At 42.9% G+C, this 18,365-nt stretch overlaps 1 protein-coding gene across 1 annotated transcript in view; it reads right to left on the reverse strand.

Annotated features, from left to right (window-relative positions):
* The window catches only part of LOC118367563 (dynein axonemal heavy chain 7-like), a 238,437-nt gene that overhangs the window by 129,083 nt on the left and 90,989 nt on the right, over positions 1 to 18,365 (reverse strand). Inside the window, 6 exon segments of the mRNA XM_052493948.1 lie at positions 60 to 257; positions 1,244 to 1,465; positions 5,063 to 5,194; positions 9,577 to 9,753; positions 14,753 to 14,935; positions 16,542 to 16,691. Coding sequence (XP_052349908.1) covers positions 60 to 257; positions 1,244 to 1,465; positions 5,063 to 5,194; positions 9,577 to 9,753; positions 14,753 to 14,935; positions 16,542 to 16,691 — 1,062 coding nt within the window.

An 18,365-nucleotide genomic window follows, 5' to 3' on the forward strand; every position in this document is an offset into this window, starting at 1 on the left:
GATTGAGATAATTGATAAATAATGTTCTGATCGGTTGACTGAGATAAGAGGCCACTCACAATGATGTAGACACTTTTGCCAGTGCCTGTGGGGCCGATGAAGATGGTGGGCTTCTGGTGGGTGATAAGCAGCTCCATTAGAGCTGTGTAGCGCACTGTGTTCTCCGTGGGAACAATGATCTGGTTGAAATGCACATCCTTGGGGATAGGGGGCGCCATCTTCAACTCGTCTGTCCACAACTCCCACCTCCCTGGGCCCTGTAGAAGAATACATTATTTTATTTTTAAAAAAGAAATTACCACAAACTGTTAATTTATTTAGGCTTTATAGTGATCGCTTACTCATGTCATGTCTGAGAGCAACTCGATATCCACTCACTGGAAACACAATTCAATTAAGCTCATTGGAAGTTGCCTTACTGTGATAGCGATACAGCAAATGGATGTTGGCAAGAGGCACAGTATTTTATTACTGGGCGCAGTACTCACTCCTTAAGACTTACAGTTGACCCCTGCAGATAAGGTGCTACTTTGCATCTTAGGGCTACCGTACAAACCAGAGAACTACTGCCCCTCTCATTGAAACCATGGAAGTTCAAGGACGACCACGGTACTTGTTATGTTCTGTTAATTACTGATGTCCCCTTTAAAAATGGAGAACCCTTGGTCATGCGTAGTGTTGTTCTATAATATTCTGGTACTAACTCGTTTTAGTAAATGTGAAGCTCCACTTTTAATTCCTTGTATTCAGAGTCTTTCTTAATATATAAATAAGTAATAAGAGCCAAGTCACTACAGTACTGAAGGCATTGTTAGCAGAAAACAGGATCCCCCATTATAGTGAATAGAAAAATTAAAATCTTCATGGTCAATCTTCGTGTAAATAAAATACAGAAATCGAAGACAATCATGGGACCAATAATTGCTTCTAATACACCAGATGTATGTCCTTGATCAAATTATTTTAAAATCACACACAGAAAAAGTTATTAGGATAATTTAATTGCTAATGGCAAACTGCACAAAGCGGTCGGCCTTCAATTTGAGTCACTTCCTTGAGAAGCTCAAACTGTGCAAATGATGTCTCCATGAGACGCTGTCTTAACCGACTTAATTTGGCTTCATTGCGCTATTGAGTCTTATTTACAGTCAAACTCACAGTTGGCTCTTCAACAATCAACATAAACATGAGACTCACTCTGTGGAGCTTATTGTAGGCCTTACCTGGTCCTGACCAATCTCACCTCTTTAATGAAGCGATACTCATAGAGTGTGCCCTCCGTGGGCAGAGGCACAGTCAGCTGCTTGGCAGGAGACTCCACATGCTCTAGAATGCCATGGCGTGCCCGTGTCTCTTCGCTCAAGGCACCCTCCATCATCTCCCGAACCAGGCTGTCAAACTTCACCCGTCCGGACTCCGTACAGCTGGCACCCACCGACCACACCAGGCAGAAGATGAAGATGCCCTGTGGTGCCAAGATAGTCAGAATCTCACAAAATGCTCACAATAAAGATTTATCAGGTGATAAAATACAAATGGAATGCAGGAAGGATTCCATTACACAGATTTGTATTTTTATCACTCGAGCATGACTGACAATGTCAGGAAAGCAGGGAGTATAAATCAACGTAGAGGTATTCTTTCTGTAGCAGTTCCAAGAGACCGCCACAAACTCAGTAAAGCGCAATAAGGTAGAACAGAATATAATTTTTGACAATATTCATATTTTTTTATTTATTTAACCAACAAGTGATTTGTGTAAATAATATTTATGTCTTGATTAGCAAGCAGCTCCATAGCGTAGGCCTCAGTAAACCTTTATTTGCTAATAATGACAATGCTGTGTAGGATGTCTGATATGAAAAAAGACTGAAAAGCAGGTGGACTTTTATTCTGTGATTGTGGAATGCGTGTGCTGATGTTAAACTTTGAATTGATTGGCTTCCCATCTCCACAGACAGGGACGACGTAAAAACATTTCACTTTGATATAAGTGCATTTTCGTAGCAGGTTATGAGAGCATTTTAGCTAACCTTAACCTAATTCTCCTAACCTGCTACAAAAAAGTCATAGCTGTATCGAAGTGACGTGTTTTCTAGGGAATTTCCCACGGAGGTGGGTTTGGCGTGAGTATTCAGGACTTGGCCTACTGAGGCGAGGCTCACTCAAGACGGAGAGGGAAGGCTTTGACATTTTTGCCTCCGCTAGGAAACCGAATGCTGGTTGATAAGTGTGAGGTGTCAGAAGATTGTGGAAGATTAAATACAAATGCAGATGTTGCCGGGTAAGCGGGAAGGCCTGAATGTCGAGCCCTGACACACATACAAGCACTGTCCTTGACACAAACTGTTCGCACCTCTCTTGTTGGCAGTGAGAACATTATGTATTTTTAAAGATAATTTCCTGCAATTGTACCCGCGGTCGTATTGACGCCGTTCTGGGTCCAGATCCAGACCACGGTCTGCCTATTGAGAATGGCTGGCCTACGATAAACCCTACAACAAAAATAAACCATACAGCAAAAATGGTTATTAATTCAATGCTTTGATAAGAAGACGAGCTGAAACTAGCTGAAAGCAAAGATGATATCATCAGTATAGTATGCCACAGGAAGAATAATACCAAATATGTTTTATAACTAAACCAAGATAGACCACAGCCGGTCGTTTCCAATAGAAACAAATTAGTCATAGTGGGCAGAGCAGGCAAGGAGGTGGGCAGAGCCAAGCACGAGCTAGCCAGATCCTATTGGCCCATTCTAGCCCGCATCTGCATATTTCCATTAGAGAACACTTACTTGGTGAAGTGTGCGTGTGTAATAACTACATTTGCCTTTGCACAGCTTTTTTACAACTTTGGCAAGGGGTAAAGTCTACAAAACTTAGTCTACTCTGTTCAAAGCAGATTCTAGTTTTGACAACAAAAAACTATTGAGATCAAAATGATTCATCAATGAGAAAACTGTGGGTTGGACTGTGGGTGAGGTTTATGACCTCCCCATAAATACCTTTATCCCTTTCCTCTCTCTTGAATCTACAGAAGGACTCTTGAAAAGCCTTTGTTAAACATAGAGAGTCTGGGAACATCAAAAGGTGTTGGGAAAGGAACCACATTTCGGTAATCCAACCAGCTGAAAGTATGCGTTGGTACTTAAAGAATATGATGACAGATCAGTTGTCATCTGAGACATTATCACTAATGATAGGATGACAAACTGTATTTTGGAAAGTCTACACATTATAGTTATCAGATTCACATGGAATTGTTGTGCAATTTAAATGTTTAAATATTAAACTATTTGTGAAAAGATTACATGTAATTTTAGCTTCCAAATGAGAGAATTGGATTTTCATGAGTGAACTATGCTCAACTCAGAGGCCCTGCCCATGTGAACAGACATTGGTTATAAACTATGAAACACGCCCTCCTCTCCCCTTCTATATTATATAGAAGCCCTTGACGAAAATGTAACTTTCTGTTCCGAGGACGTTAAGGCGACAGTCCCACGTTAAAAGGGCTCAGATAATAAGCTGTTCCAAGGACGTGTGGACTTGAGGTCCCCACGTTGAAAGGACAAAGACCACCTACAGAACTAAGCCAACCTCAGCAAGAATCTAACGAAATTAGGTGACGACCTACAAGCCAGAAGGATGAATTTCGACTAAACCAGCCAGAATATAGCACAAGCTTAAAAGTATGGCAACTTGGTATGAACTTTGAACTCTTATTCACTCCAGAAGTGATACCTCCTAGCCGTTGAGTTAGCAGCAGTCGCGAAACGTGGGCTAGAAGAGGACGGACAGAGTATCCAATCGACCACGCTCCAGTTCACCACTAGACATTCTTCAGAGGACCAGAGATCCACAAAGGGCAAACCGGCCTTCCATCGACGAACAATCTATCAAAGCGCAGCTCAGAGTAAATATTTATTGCATTCTCCTTTTCCAAATGGCCGGTTATTTCAAATGCATAAGAGTTTGTATTTACGATAGCATAGCTTCTCCCGTTGTTACTCAGTCTTCCCGCTCTTTCACTCAAACCCAACCCCCTCTCTTTGTGTAACCAGCTGTCGTATCTGTTCCGTCCACCAGGGATGTTTTCTTTATGACATCATTTCTAATCAATGTATGATCCATTCTGTGTGATTATTTAGGTATTTAGTAAATAAATAATTAAACCAAATGTTCTATTGCTGATTCAACTTGTTAGCCAGGGTTCGTGAAGATAACCAATAATTTATCACTTTCAGATGAGACTAAACAAGGTGACGATTAAAAATTGACCGCTGTTGATGTAAAATATTACTAGGTCTATTTATTTATTCAGAAGATAACAGCTCTATAAACGTTATTTTGTGGTTAATTAAGAAATTATTTTATAGAATAGCATGTCTTATCACTTAATCCGGCATAGCCAAAGACACGACAAAATCCATATTTTCCCACTGCCAGCCACTGGGCTTCCTCTTACAAACATATTTGGTAGTGAGTGGAAATGCCAAGTGGATGCTTCACATTTATACATACGGGGAAATATCTGTCTCATTGTTCTATCTGTGATAATACCACTGCTTTCACAATATATGATTCATTCAGCACAGAAACATCAAAAGGAACTGGCTCATCAACTAAAACATTTTGGGTCTCAGCTTTTACATTTATTTTACCAAACAAGTGGATATCAATCAGGGATACATTCAGAGAGATAACCCTCTTTTAATCATGTTCATGAGAAGGTGGCAACTACTTCTCTGAACTTAAAGTTAACAGTATTTAGTGTTTTCAAACTCATTTAGAAAGAAGGACCTATTAATTGATTCAAAATGGTCAACTATTAAATTGTCTACTTAAAATGTTACGGTTACATTGTGCACGGTGTGTGTGACAGAGTGCTTCATCTGGGTAACGTTTATTAGGCACAGAACAGAATAAAACAGGAACCTCTCATACTTGTCCAATAAGAAACATTCATGTTCAGTTTACATAGCAGAGCGTTTAAAATGTTTTCCATTCCATGCCCTAATGAACACGACCCTCGCCACAGGGCCTCTCCCACCCCTCACCTCTAGCCAGGAGCAGATGTCCCTCTCATTCATGCCCTTCATCTTGACCTCCTCGCTGTACTCGTCCATCATGCAATCCATCAAGTTCATCAGCGAGTTCACCAGGTTTGTGTCTGATGTCGGGGAGAGCTCCTGGAACAGGTACACAACCAATAAACAGCTTCAGGAAAAAGTATGTGAACCCTTTCGAAATACCTGAATTTCTGCATAAATTCGTCATAAATGTAATCTGATCTTCATCTAGGTCACAACAATATACAAACACAGTCTGCTTAAGCTAATAACACACAAACAAATATACGTTTTTATATCTTTATTGAACATTCACAAAGCAGGGTGGGAAAAGTATGTGAACCCTTGGATTTAATAACTGTTTGACCCTCCTTTGACAGCAATAACCTCAACCAAACGTTTTCTGTAGTTGCGGATCAGACCTGCACAACAGTCAGGAGGAATTTGACCATTCCTCTTCCTACAAAACTGTTTCAATTCTGCAATATTATTGGGATTGTCACACCCTGATCAGTTTCACCTGTCCTCGTTATTGTCTCCACCCCCTCCAGGTGTCGCTTGTTTTCCTCAGCGTATTTATCCTTGTGTTTCCTGTCTCTCTGTGCCAGTTCGTCTGTATGTTTCTAAGTCAACCAGCGTTTTTCCCCGTTCTCCTGCCTTTTGCATTCTCCTTTTTCTAGTCCTCCTAGTTTTGACCCTTACCTGTTTCTGGACTTTGTACCATTCTGCCTGCCTTGACCACGAGCCTGTGTGCCACTCTGTACCTCCTGGACTCTGATCTGGTTTTGACCTTTTTGCCTATCCCTTTGGATTAATAAACATTTTAAGACTCCAACCATCTGCCTCCTGTGGCTCCATTTGGGTCTCACCTTAATAGGGATGTCTGGTGTGAACTGCTCTCTTGAGGTTATGCCACAGCATCTCATTCGGGTTGAAGCCAGGACTCTGACTGGGCAATTCCAGAAGGTGTATTTTCTTCTGTTGAAGCCATTCTGTGTTTTGGGTCATTGTCCTGTTGCATCACCCAACTTCTGTTGAGCTTCAAATGGCGGACAGATAGCCTAACATTCTCCTGCAAAACGTCTGGATAAACTTGGGAATTAATTTTTCTGTCGACGATAGCAAGCTGTCCAAGCCCTGAGGCTTTACAGTTGGGATGGGTTTTTGATGTTGGTGTGCTGTGCATTTTTTTTCTCCACATGTTGTGTGTTCCAAACAACTCAACTGTAGTTTCACCTGTCCACAGAATATTTTTCCAATAGCGCTGTGGAACACCCAGCTGCACTTTTGCAAACTTCAGATGTGCTGCAATGGGTTTTTTTGGATAGCAGTGGCTTCTTCCGTGGTGTCCTCCCATGAACACGATTCTTGTTTAGTGTTTTACGTATCATAGACTGGTCAATAGCGATGTTCGCATGTTCCAGAGATTTCTGTAAGTCTTTAGCTGACACTCTAGGATTCTTCTTAACCTCATTAAGCATTCTGCGTTGTGCTCTTGCAGTCATCTTTGCAGGACGGCCACTCCTAGGGAGAATAGCAACAGAGCTGAACTTTCTCCCTTTATAGACAATTTGTCTTACCGTGGACTGATGAACATCACGGCTCTTAAGAAATACTTTTGTAACTCTTTCCAGCTTTATGCAAGTCAACCATTCTTAATCTTGGGTCTTCTGAGATCTATTTTGTATGAGGCATTGTTCACATCAGGAAAACTGTGAATAGCAAACTCACATTTGTGTGAGTGTTTTTTATAGGGCAAGGCAGCTCCAACCAACCTCTCCAGGTTAGCTGACTCCTGACTACAATTAGCTTTTGGAGAAGTCATTTGCCTAGTGGTTCACATACTTTTTCCAACCTACACTGTGAATGTTTACATTATGTATTCAACAGACAAGAAAAAATACAATAATTTGTGTTATAGTGTATTTAAACTGTTTGTCTGTTGTGACTTAGATGAAGATCAGATCAAATTTGATGACCAACTTATGCAGAAATCCAGGTAATTCCAAAGGGTTAATCTAGAGGCGAAAGAAACGCACACCTATTTAGGCGAGGTGCTGACTAGCAGCGTAGAACACCTAAAATTAAGGGAGAGCCGCACTTTAGGAGCTCAGATGCAATAAATTGATAAACAACATTTTGACAGATAAGCTGTCTTCATCAGGGTATAATGACAAACACTGCGGGGTGACTAGTTTATATATTGTCAAAGGAATTGACCAATGATTTCAATTGCAAAGGGTTCGCATACTTTTTCTTCCCACTGTAATTCTAATCAAATCAAATCGTATTTCTCACATGCCCCGAATACAACAGGTTACCATGAAATTCAGTTTTAAGAATAGAGTTTACGAAATAAACTAATTTTAAAAAGTGCGTGTGTGTGTGTGTGTGTGTGTGTGTGTGTGTGTGTGTGTGTGTATATATGGGCAGGGCTACAGGTTAGTCGAGGTAATGTGTACACTAGGTAGGGGTAAAGTGACTATGCATATATAATAAACAGTGAGTAGCAGAATGCAAGTAGTCCAGGTGGCCAGTTGATTAATTGTTCAGCAGTCTTATGGCTTGAGGGTAGTAGCTGTTAGGGAGCCTTTGGACTTATACTTGGCACTCCGGTACTGCTTGCCGTGTAGTAGCAGAGAGAACAGTCTATGACCTGGGTGACTGGAGTCTTTGACAATTTTTTGGGCCTTCCTCTGACACTGCCTAGTATATAGTGATATAGTGACCGTTCTCTCTGCCACCCGCAAGCTTGGCCCCAGTGATGTCCTGGGCTGTACGCACTACTCTCTGTAGCACCTTACGGTCGGATGCCGAGCAGTTGCCATACCAGTCAGGATGCTCTCAATGGTGCAGCTGTAGAACTTTTTGATGATCTGGGGACCCATGCCAAATCTTTTCAGTCTCCAGAGGGGGAAAAGGTGTTGTGCCTTCTTCACGACTTTGTTGGTGTGTTAGGATTATGACAGTGTGTTGGTGATGTGGACACCAAGGAACTTAAAACTTTCAACCAACTCCACATCAGCCCCAGCCTGTTCGGCCCTCCTTTTCCTGTAGTCCACGATCATCTTCTTTGTCTTGCACACATTAAATGAGAGGTTACCAGGTCTCTGACCACACTGCCAGGTCTCTGACCTCCTCCCTATAGGCTGACTCATCGTTGTCAGTGATCAGGGCTAACACTGTTGTGTCGTCAGCGAACTTAATGATGGTTTGGGAGTCGTGCTTGGCCACAAAGTCGTGGGTGAACAGGGAGTACAGGAGGGGACTAAACGCGCAACCTTGAGGGGCCCCCATGTTGAGGACCAGCGTGGCAGATGTGTTGTCTACCCTTACCACCTGGGGGCGGCCCGTCAGGAAGTCCATGATCCAGTTGCAGAGGTAGGTGTTTAGTCCCAGCGTCCTGAGCTTCGTGATGAGCTTTGTGTACCACTCCTTGAAAGCGGCAGCTCTAGCCTTAAACTCGGTGCAGACGTTGCCTGTAATCCATGGCTTCTGGTTGGGCTATGTACGTTAAGGTCACAGTGGGGACGACGTCGTGAATGTACTTATTGATGAAGCCGGTGACTGAGGTGGTACACTGCTCACTGCCATTGGATGATTCTGGAACATATTCCAGTCTGTGATAGCAAAACAGTCCTGTAGCGTAGCATCCACGTCTTCTGACCACTTCCGTATTGAGTGTGTCACTGGTTGTTTTTACTTGTGAGCAAGAATCAGGAGGATAGAATTATGTTCCGATTTACCAAATGGGCGAGGGCGAGCTTTGTACACGTCTCTGTGTGTGGAGTAAAGGTGGTCTAGAGATGTTTTTCCCCTCCGGTTGCACATGTTGACATTCTGGTAGAAATTAGGTAAAACGGATTTAAGTTTGCAGCTAGGAGTGCCGCTTCTGGATGATCATTTTCTTGTTTGTTTATGGCCTTATACAGCTCGTTGAGTGCGGTCTTAGTGCCAGCGTCGGTTTGCGGTAAATAGACAGCTACGAAAAACCTTGACACTTCCTCAATATTAGACATCGCTCACCAGCTGTTATTGACAATAATACAGACCCCCACCCCTCGTCTTACCAGACGTAGCTGTTCTGTCTTGCCGATGCACGGGAAATCCAGCCAACTGTGTATTATCCGTGTCGTCGTTCAGCCACGACTTGGTGAAACATAATTATGGTTTTGGGACTTGCCTGGGAGCAGCATTATATCCTTTGCGCCTGACTCATTAAAGAAAACATATTTGTCCAGTTCAAGGTGAGTAATCGCTGTTCTGATATCCATATATCCTAGCCTATTCTGAATTCACTATACAACTTCAATGATTGCCAGGTCAAAAAACGTATACAACTGTAAATACACTAGTCACTAATTTGAATGAAAAACGGAAGAGACAGTAGTCCTGGAGGACTGGAGTTGAGAAACCATTGGATAACATGGTGTGCATGATGTTTAATATAAATATATTTATGGGAATGTCCAATATAGAATGACTACATCTTTGAATTGTACCTGGGTAGCCTTGCGTATCAGCTGGAGGCAGGCCGGCAGCATCCGGTCAAAGAGACCAGTGATGAGGTCCTTGTGCATGGCGTTGACTGTGGTGGGCAGTGTGTTGAGCCAGGACAACATGAGGGGCCGCCAGCCCAGCATGTGAGGCTCCATGTAGATCATGCCACAGCGAGACACCTGTTAAAAAAAACACAAACAAGTTGGTATTTTCGGCTATAGAAGGTTGTAGCTCAGCCACTGAATGTCATAGAAATGAACCAAAAGATATCCTTACAGCTTGTTTAGAGCAAAGAACATTGTGGACCGAAGCACCGTTATAGATCACTTTATATTCATCAGATCTGTCATAGTGCATGGTGGGTGGAGGAATTGGCCATCAAATCTATGGATAGCAGCCTATAGCCTAGTTTGGTCTGCCAAACAGGTAGACCTACCTCTTATTTATTAAATAGGAAGAAATATACTCCAACACAAAGCCCTCTTGTTGTTAGTATAGTTAAATTAAAATGAAGGTTGAAACTATTTCCGACTGATTGTGCCGCGGCTGCTGCTTCAAATTTCAGCACCACAATGTAAGTTACTCGAATCTGGCTTATTGTGAGGTCAATAATTGTGCTAAATAGCTTCCTCATTGGCAAGAAACATTGCTTTTATTAAAATCAATTAAAGTAGTAGAAAGCTATCAAAGCTGTCCAAGGCCATTAAAGTATTCATACCCCTTGACTTATTCCATGTGTTGTTGGGTTACAGCCTGAATTCAAAATTGATTAAATATACTGTATATGTTTTACACATCTACACACAATACCCCATAATGACAAAGTGAAACCATGTTTTTAGACATTTTTGAAATACAAAAATATATTTTACATAAGTATTCACACCTCTGAGTAAATACATGTTAGAATCACCTTTGGCAGCTATTACAGCTGTGAGTCTTTCTGGGTAAGTCTTCCCGAGAGCTTTGGACAACTGAATTGTGCAATGTATGCACATTATTCTTTAAAAAATACTAATAATAATAATTCAAGCTTCAAGTTGGTTGTTGATCATTGCTACAGACTTAAAAATGTATTGCCATTGATTTTCAAGCCAATTTAAGTCAAAAAAGTAACTCGGCCACTCAGGAACATTCATTGTCGTCTTAGTAAGCAACTCCACTGTATATTTGGCCTGTTTTAGGTAATTGTCCTGATAAAAGGTGAATTTGTCTCCCAGTGTCTGTTGGAAAGCAGAATGAACCAGGTTTTCCTCTAGGATTCTGCCTGTGCTTAGCTCTATTCCATTTTCTTTACGATGAAAACCCCCTTGTCCTTGCCGATGACAAGCTTACCCATAACATAACGTGGCCACCACCATGCTTGAAAATATGATGAGTGGTACTCAGTGATGTGTTGTGTTGGATTTCCCCCCAAAATAATACTTTGTATTCAGGACATTAAGTTAATTCCTGACCATAACATGACCTTTTTTTATTTTTATTTTTATTTTATTTCACCTTTATTTAACCAGGTAGGCTAGTTGAGAACAAGTTCTCATTTGCAAATGCGAACTGGCCAAGATAAAGCATAGCAGTGTGAACAGACAACACAGAGTTACACATGGAGTAAACAATTAGCAAGTCAATAACACAGTAGAAAAAAAGGGGAGTCTATATACAATGTGTGCAAAAGGCATGAGGAGGTAGGCGAATAATACAATTTTGCAGATTAACACTGGAGTGATAAATGATCAGATGGGCATGTACAGGTAGAGATATTGGTGTGCAAAAGAGCAGAAAAGTAAATAAATAAAAACAGTATAAAAACAGTATGGGAATGAGGTAGGTGAAAAAGGGTGAGCTATTTACCTATAGACTATGTACAGCTGCAGCGATCGGTTAGCTGATGTTTGAAGTTGGTGAGGGAGATAAAAGTCTCCAACTTCAGCGATTTTTGCAATTCGTTCCAGTCACAGGCAGCAGAGTACTGGAACGAAAGGCGGCCAAATGAGGTGTTGGCTTTAGGGATGATCAGTGAGATACACCTGCTGGAGCGCGTGCTACGGATGGGTGTTGCCATCGTGACCAGTGAACTGAGATACATTTACATTACATTTAAGTCATTTAGCAGACGCTCTTATCCAGAGCGACTTACAAATTGGTGCATACACCTTATGACAACCAGTGGAACAGCCACTTGCATCTAAATCTTGTTGGGGGGGTGAGAAGGGGGGTGAGAAGGATTACTTACCCTTACTTACCCTATCCTAGGTATTCCTTGAAGAGGTGGGGTTTCAGGTGTCTCCGGAAGGTGGTGATTGACTCCGCTGTCCTGGCGTCGTGAGGGAGTTTGTTCCACCATTGGGGGCCAGAGCAGCGAACAGTTTTGACTGGGCTGAGCGGGAACTGTACTTCCTCAGTGGTAGGGAGGCGAGCAGGCCAGAGGTGGATGAACGCAGTGCCCTTGTTTGGGTGTAGGGCCTGTTTCAGAGCCTGGAGGTACTGAGGTGCCGTTCCCCTCACAGCTCCGTAGGCGAGCACCATGGTCTTGTAGCGGATGCGAGCTTCAACTGGAAGCCAGTGGAGAGAGCGGAGGAGCGGGGTGACGTGAGAGAACTTGGGAAGGTTGAACACCAGACGGGCTGCGGCGTTCTGGATGAGTTGTAGGGGTTTAATGGCACAGGCAGGGAGCCCAGCCAACAGCGAGTTGCAGTAATCAAGACGGGAGATGACAAGTGCCTGGATTAGGACCTGCGCCGCTTCCTGTGTGAGGCAGGGTCGTGCACTCTGCGGATGTTGTAGAGCATGAACCTACAGGAACGGGACACCGCCTTGATGTTAGTTGAGAACGTCAGGGTGTTGTCCAGGATCACGCCAAGGTTCTTAGCGCTCTGGGAGGAGGACACAATGGAGTTGTCAACCGTGATGGCGAGATCATGGAACGGGCAGTCCTTCCCCCGGGAGGAAGAGGAGCTCCGTCTTGCTGAGGTTCAGCTTGAGGTGGTGATCCGTCATCCACACTGATATGTCTGCCAGACATGCAGAGATGCGATTGCCACCTGGTCATCAGAAGGGGGAAAGGAGAAGATTAATTGTGTGTCGTCTGCATAGCAATGATAGGAGAGACCATGTGAGGTTATGACAGAGCCAAGTGACTTGGTGTATAGCGAGAATAAGAGAGGGCCTAGAACAGAGCCCTGGGGGACACCAGTGGTGAGAGCGCGTGGTGAGGAGACAGATTCTCGCCACGCCACCTGGTAGGAGCGACCTGTCAGGTAGGACGCAATCCAAGCGTGGGCCGCGCCGGAGATGCCCAACTCGGAGAGGGTGGAGAGGAGGATCTGATGGTTCACAGTATCGAAGGCAGCCGATAGGTCTAGAAGGATGAGAGCAGAGGAGAGAGAGTTAGCTTTAGCAGTGCGGAGCGCCTCCGTGATACAGAGAAGCATAGCATGGACTTGTAGATGACCTGAGCCAGTGGGTCTGGCGACGAATATGTAGTGAGGGCCAGCCGACTAGAGCATACAAGTCGCAGTGGTGGGTGGTGTAAGGTGCTTTAGTGACAAAACGGATGGCACTGTGATAGACTGCATCCAGTTTGCTGAGTAGAGTGTTGGAAGCCATTTTGTAGATGACATCGCCGAAGTCGAGGATCGGTAGGATAGTCAGTTTTACTAGGGTAAGCTTGGCAGCGTGAGTGAAGGAGGCTTTGTTGCGGAATAGAAAGCCGACTCTTGATTTGATTTTTGATTGGAGATGTTTGATGTGAGTCTGGAAGGAGAGTTTGCAGTCTAGCCAGACACCTAGGTACTTATAGATGTCCACATATTCAAGGTCGGAACCATCCAGGGTGGTGATGCTAGTCGGGCATGCGGGTGCAGGCAGCGATCGGTTGAAAAGCATGCATTTGGTTTTACTCGCGTTTAAGAGCAGTTGGAGGCCACGGAAGGAGTGCTGTATGGCATTGAAGCTTGTTTGGAGGTTTGATAGCACAGTGTCCAATGACGGGCCGAAAGTATATAGAATGGTGTCGTCTGCGTAGAGGTGGATCAGGGAATCGCCCGCAGCAAGAGCAACATCATTGATATATACAGAGAAAAGAGTCGGCCCGAGAATTGAACCCTGTGGCACCCCCATAGAGACTGCCAGAGGACCGGACAGCATGCCCTCCGATTTGACACACTGAACTCTGTCTGCAAAGTAATTGGTGAACCAGGCAAGGCAGTCATCCGAAAAACCGAGGCTGTTGAGTCTGCCGATAAGAAAGTAAGTATTAAAAAAAGTAGAGTAGTATTATGTGGATTATAATTCATGGGAACACTTTTCGTTAGGGCAAATCAAGTCTGACATTTTAAAGTGGAAAGTACAACTTTAGAAGCCTTTTTAAACCTTGAATACAAAAGTTTGCATTTCCTGCTGTGCATGAAAATTCCTGCAACAACAGGATGATCAAATTAAGATACGTTATTTGTACAGTTTTAGCCCTACCCCTATAAGAGCCCCAAGTTTTTCTTAGTCAGGTTATGTGGTAAGAGAAAACGCTGGACACTACATATGATGAACTTTGTGCACAGGACTACTGCATCAATGAAACAGTCCTTGTCATACTTAATGTGTTCACAGAAAATCCAAGTGGACTGTATTATATAATTACCAACATGCACAAACTCTGTGACACATACATAGAGTGCCATTGGTCCTTCTGGTTTCAATTTGTCTGTAATTGTGACTGTAATTATGCGCTAAGAGGATTGGTCTCTCCCTTTAGTGACCCGCATTGTGAAAGTGTGGAGGCTGATGCCGTTACACAATACTGTACAAGAAGTCTGCCCCAGTTATGCTACTGCATATCTGACTTCTTTCTCTAAGACATCAGAGAGAATGTTTACCTGATGCTTGTTTTTTTTGGGCCATTAAATCTCATGAAATCCCCCTGATGTTTCCTGACATAACACAGTGCAGATAATAAATGCATAATTGATAGTGACTTTAAGTTGGTTGAAAGATTTGTGATCTGTAATAGTCGGGATTGAATGAGGCCATGAGTTATGCATCAAGATGTGAAGAATATAATGATATTGCTTGCTGATAATACTTCAATTAGCCCTTACATAACTTATTCTCCCACCATTATCAGTGCTGTATGTATTTGAGAACTAAAAATTGCCTCAATAGAACTACAACTCCCAGTCTCACCGTGGCTGGGGAGGCCACCTCCAGGTCCATGGGCTCGAATATGAGGCTCATCTGCGGGGACATCTGAATGATCTCTCCGCTCATCAGGCACAGCTTCTTATTGTCGTCCAGCACCGTGTTCATGTTCTCGATCCACACAGCATCCACCGGCCCGTCAAAGATCAGCCACTTCCTGTCCGGACTCTAAGGATGGAAAGAGGTATGTACTTTCTAACAATCACACACTATCAGTTTTCAAGTAGCACAAAAGAGGAGTGGACCCATGTGCACCCAGATGATTATGTGGCTGTGTGGGTGCTAACAAGTGAAGCCTCCCACTCTCTCAATCTTTGCTGTCACCACAGGTTATGGTCATGCCAGTTTCAGTCTTAAATAAAATAGCTAATGTAATAGGAAAACTACAGCAAAGGGAGATCCTGCAGTGCTCAAAGTTTTTTGAAAGATTGGGGAGACATTAGTGGAGCTCCAAGTTTCTGAAAGGCTTAAAAGTACATTTTAAGAAATTCTTAGGTAAATCAAAGTTGATTTAAAGATGGCCCATATAGATTAACCAATAATCATATGCACATATTCATACTTTCCCTGACACTATTCACCTCAAGTCCAACTTTGAAGGTCATTACAGGCCAAATACAAATGTAGCGTTCCAGAACTGATGTAAATTAACACATACACATGCATAATGGAGGTTGACATCAAGCATCAATTCTCCAATGTGAAAGCTGGCAGGAGTTCTGGTTAAATTGATTTGTTATAATATAAACAACTCGAGATGCGATCGGCTTGGGCCATCTGGTGCTCGAGAAAGCATAATGTAATCATCTGACAGAAAACATTACTTAAAAAGATCTCCCTGAACCGGGGCGGAGGGGGGTGAATCACAAAGTATGCAGATGCTTCCTGTGTCAAAGCTAATGATTTCAAATTAAAGTGCCAAGAATTTACTGGATTTAGTGTGTTAAATAACAAGCAGGAATTAAAGTATTCTAGCCTAGTGAAGCCAGGCATCGTTCGATGGTACGCACTTTAATGCTTTAATACATAAACTGTCAAAACATATCGAAAATATCTATGTACTTCAATACCTCATGTTGATAAGTGAAATATTTTGGGAAAAAACAACATGCTCCTGAAGAGAAGTATAATCAAAAGGTGTCAAAGATACCCGTTGTTTCTGTCAATTACAATTGTTGACTGAGAAATAAATAGTTTAATAGGGAAATTAAGATATTTTATTCTCATTCTGTCATTTCTAACAGCCTCCTAGACGAAGGTCTCACAGCATTTGACCCACTGCAGTGACACCAAGTTAATTCCCTTGAGTTATTGACCTCTGTGAACATCTTAATCTCATTTTAAAAGGTTATAATCCACAGATTGTCACTAAAATCCCTGTTTCCATGGAAACAGTACATGGCAGCAGAACCATATAATTAAGGCCAGAGGAGGTGTGGTATATGGCTAATATACCACGGCTAAGGGCTGTTCTTAAGCTCCACACAATGCGGAGTGCCTGGACACAGCCCTTAGCCGTTGTATATCGGACATATATCACAAACCCCAGAGTAGCCTTATTGCTATTATAAACTGGTTACCAACGTAATTAGAGCAGTACAATTAAATAGTGTCATACCTGTGGTATACGGTCTGATATACCAATCAGAATTCATGGCTCAAACCACACAGTTTATAATTCGTTTTGTCATTTCGGTTTCTGTCGGAATGTTCTGAGTGCCACTTTCTCCAGTTTTTTTCTGTTTTTGGAGTTGACCGTGGATGACCATTTTACCTGAGAGCAGGCGAAGGCTCTGTAGCTGACCGCCAGGATGCCGTCCGACCACTCGTGAGAGACTGGGTCAAACTGACCGTACAGCTGGCCCATGGTGATGGACTTGGGATTTATAACCGTGATTTGGACCCGGTTTTCATCCATTAAACCCTACAGTACATAGACCACACACACAGACACACACACACAACATTAGCTGATTAGCAACATTATCTGTGGACAATAGAAACCAGTTACTTATAATAGATAACAGATCCAAGCCCATCTGAAAGCACCAGAAAAAAAAACAAAGACAGCTAGAACACAATGTAGATTAGGCGAGCACCTCATTTGACCACACTTCCTCTGCCAAGGCATAAATCGCCTCAGAGATCAATGTCTCCATGATAAAAAGCTTCTCCAAACAAAGGAGAGCCAAAACCACAGCGAGTGGCATTTCTGAGTGGAGCTGTCAGACGGTGTTAAAAAGGAAGCGGAAGCTTGCGGAAATGAGAGGAGGATGGACATGACGGGCCGTCTAGAGTTGCCGGGGACGATGATAAATTCGACATCATTCAGCATTCCATCATTTGCCATTCTGTCTCCTCCCAGGGAACGCTAGAAGGCCTCTCAGGCATGTAAACACCAAACTGCTGTGCTGTGCTTGTCTGGGAAACAGTGATGTCTAGTAAACAGTGCAGAAGCGGACCAACTACAGGGAAAGGATGTACTAACTAGACAAAGTTCTGCCAAAGAAGAAGACCAGAGGAGCAAAACCAGCAAGACCAAGAAAAAGTTCAGACTCAGAAATTAAGGTAGCCAAATTGCAGCATAAAGTCAGTCTCGAGCAGTAGTTCTCCAACAACGACTGTCCGTATGTCTGGAAAGGACTAAAACTACAAACCAAAATCTCCCGTGTCCTCGACGGCAGACAACCCCTCAATGCCGAATAAACTAACCATATTTACTGCAGATTTGACTCACAAAGGCCGCTAAATCAGGTGCAGTCACAAGAACCTGGAACTTAGCACAGACGTTTTGTCTGGAGATGGAAGGTTGACTTTAGAAAACGCCTCCACCATCTATCCCCTTCGAGATTGGTGGCTCAGCTGTTAGCATGGCTGAATCATTCAAATTCCTGGGGACTATCATCTCCCACAACCTCAAGTGGGAGGATACCACCATAGTGGTCACCAAGAAGGCACACCAGCAGATGTACTAAACTCAGCTGAAAAACTCAAAATCCCCCAGTCATTCCTGATCATTTTTATTTATTTATTTTTACCTTTATTTAACTAGGCAAGTCCGTTAAGAACAAATTCCTATTTTCAATGATGGCCTAGGTTAACTGCCTTGTTCAGGGGCAGAACGACAGATTTATTTTACCTTGTCAGCTCAGGGATTCAATCTTGCAACCTTTCAGTTACTAGTCCAATGCTCTAACCACTAGGCTACCTGCCACCCCCTTTAAAGAATCAATCATTGAGTCCTTTCCTCACATCCTCCAACACTCTCTGGTTTGGGTCTGCATCTGCCTGATCCAAGGGCAGGCTGCAACACATTGTCCGGTCTGCAGAGAAGGTCATCAGCTGCCACCTATTTATTTTGTATTTTTTTATTTCACCTTTATTTAACCAGGTAGACTAGTTGTGAACAAGTTCTCATTTGCAACTGCGACCTGGCCAAGATAAAGCATAGCAGTGTGAACAGACAACAACACAGAGTTACACATGGAGTAAACAATTAACAAGTCAATAACACAGTAGAAAAAAAAGTAAAAAAAAGAGAGTCTATATACATTGTGTGCAAAAGGCATGAGGTGGTAGGCGAATAATTACAATTTTG

Source organism: Oncorhynchus keta, chromosome 34, assembly GCF_023373465.1.
Source record: "Oncorhynchus keta strain PuntledgeMale-10-30-2019 chromosome 34, Oket_V2, whole genome shotgun sequence".
Classification (NCBI taxonomy): domain Eukaryota; kingdom Metazoa; phylum Chordata; class Actinopteri; order Salmoniformes; family Salmonidae; genus Oncorhynchus; species Oncorhynchus keta.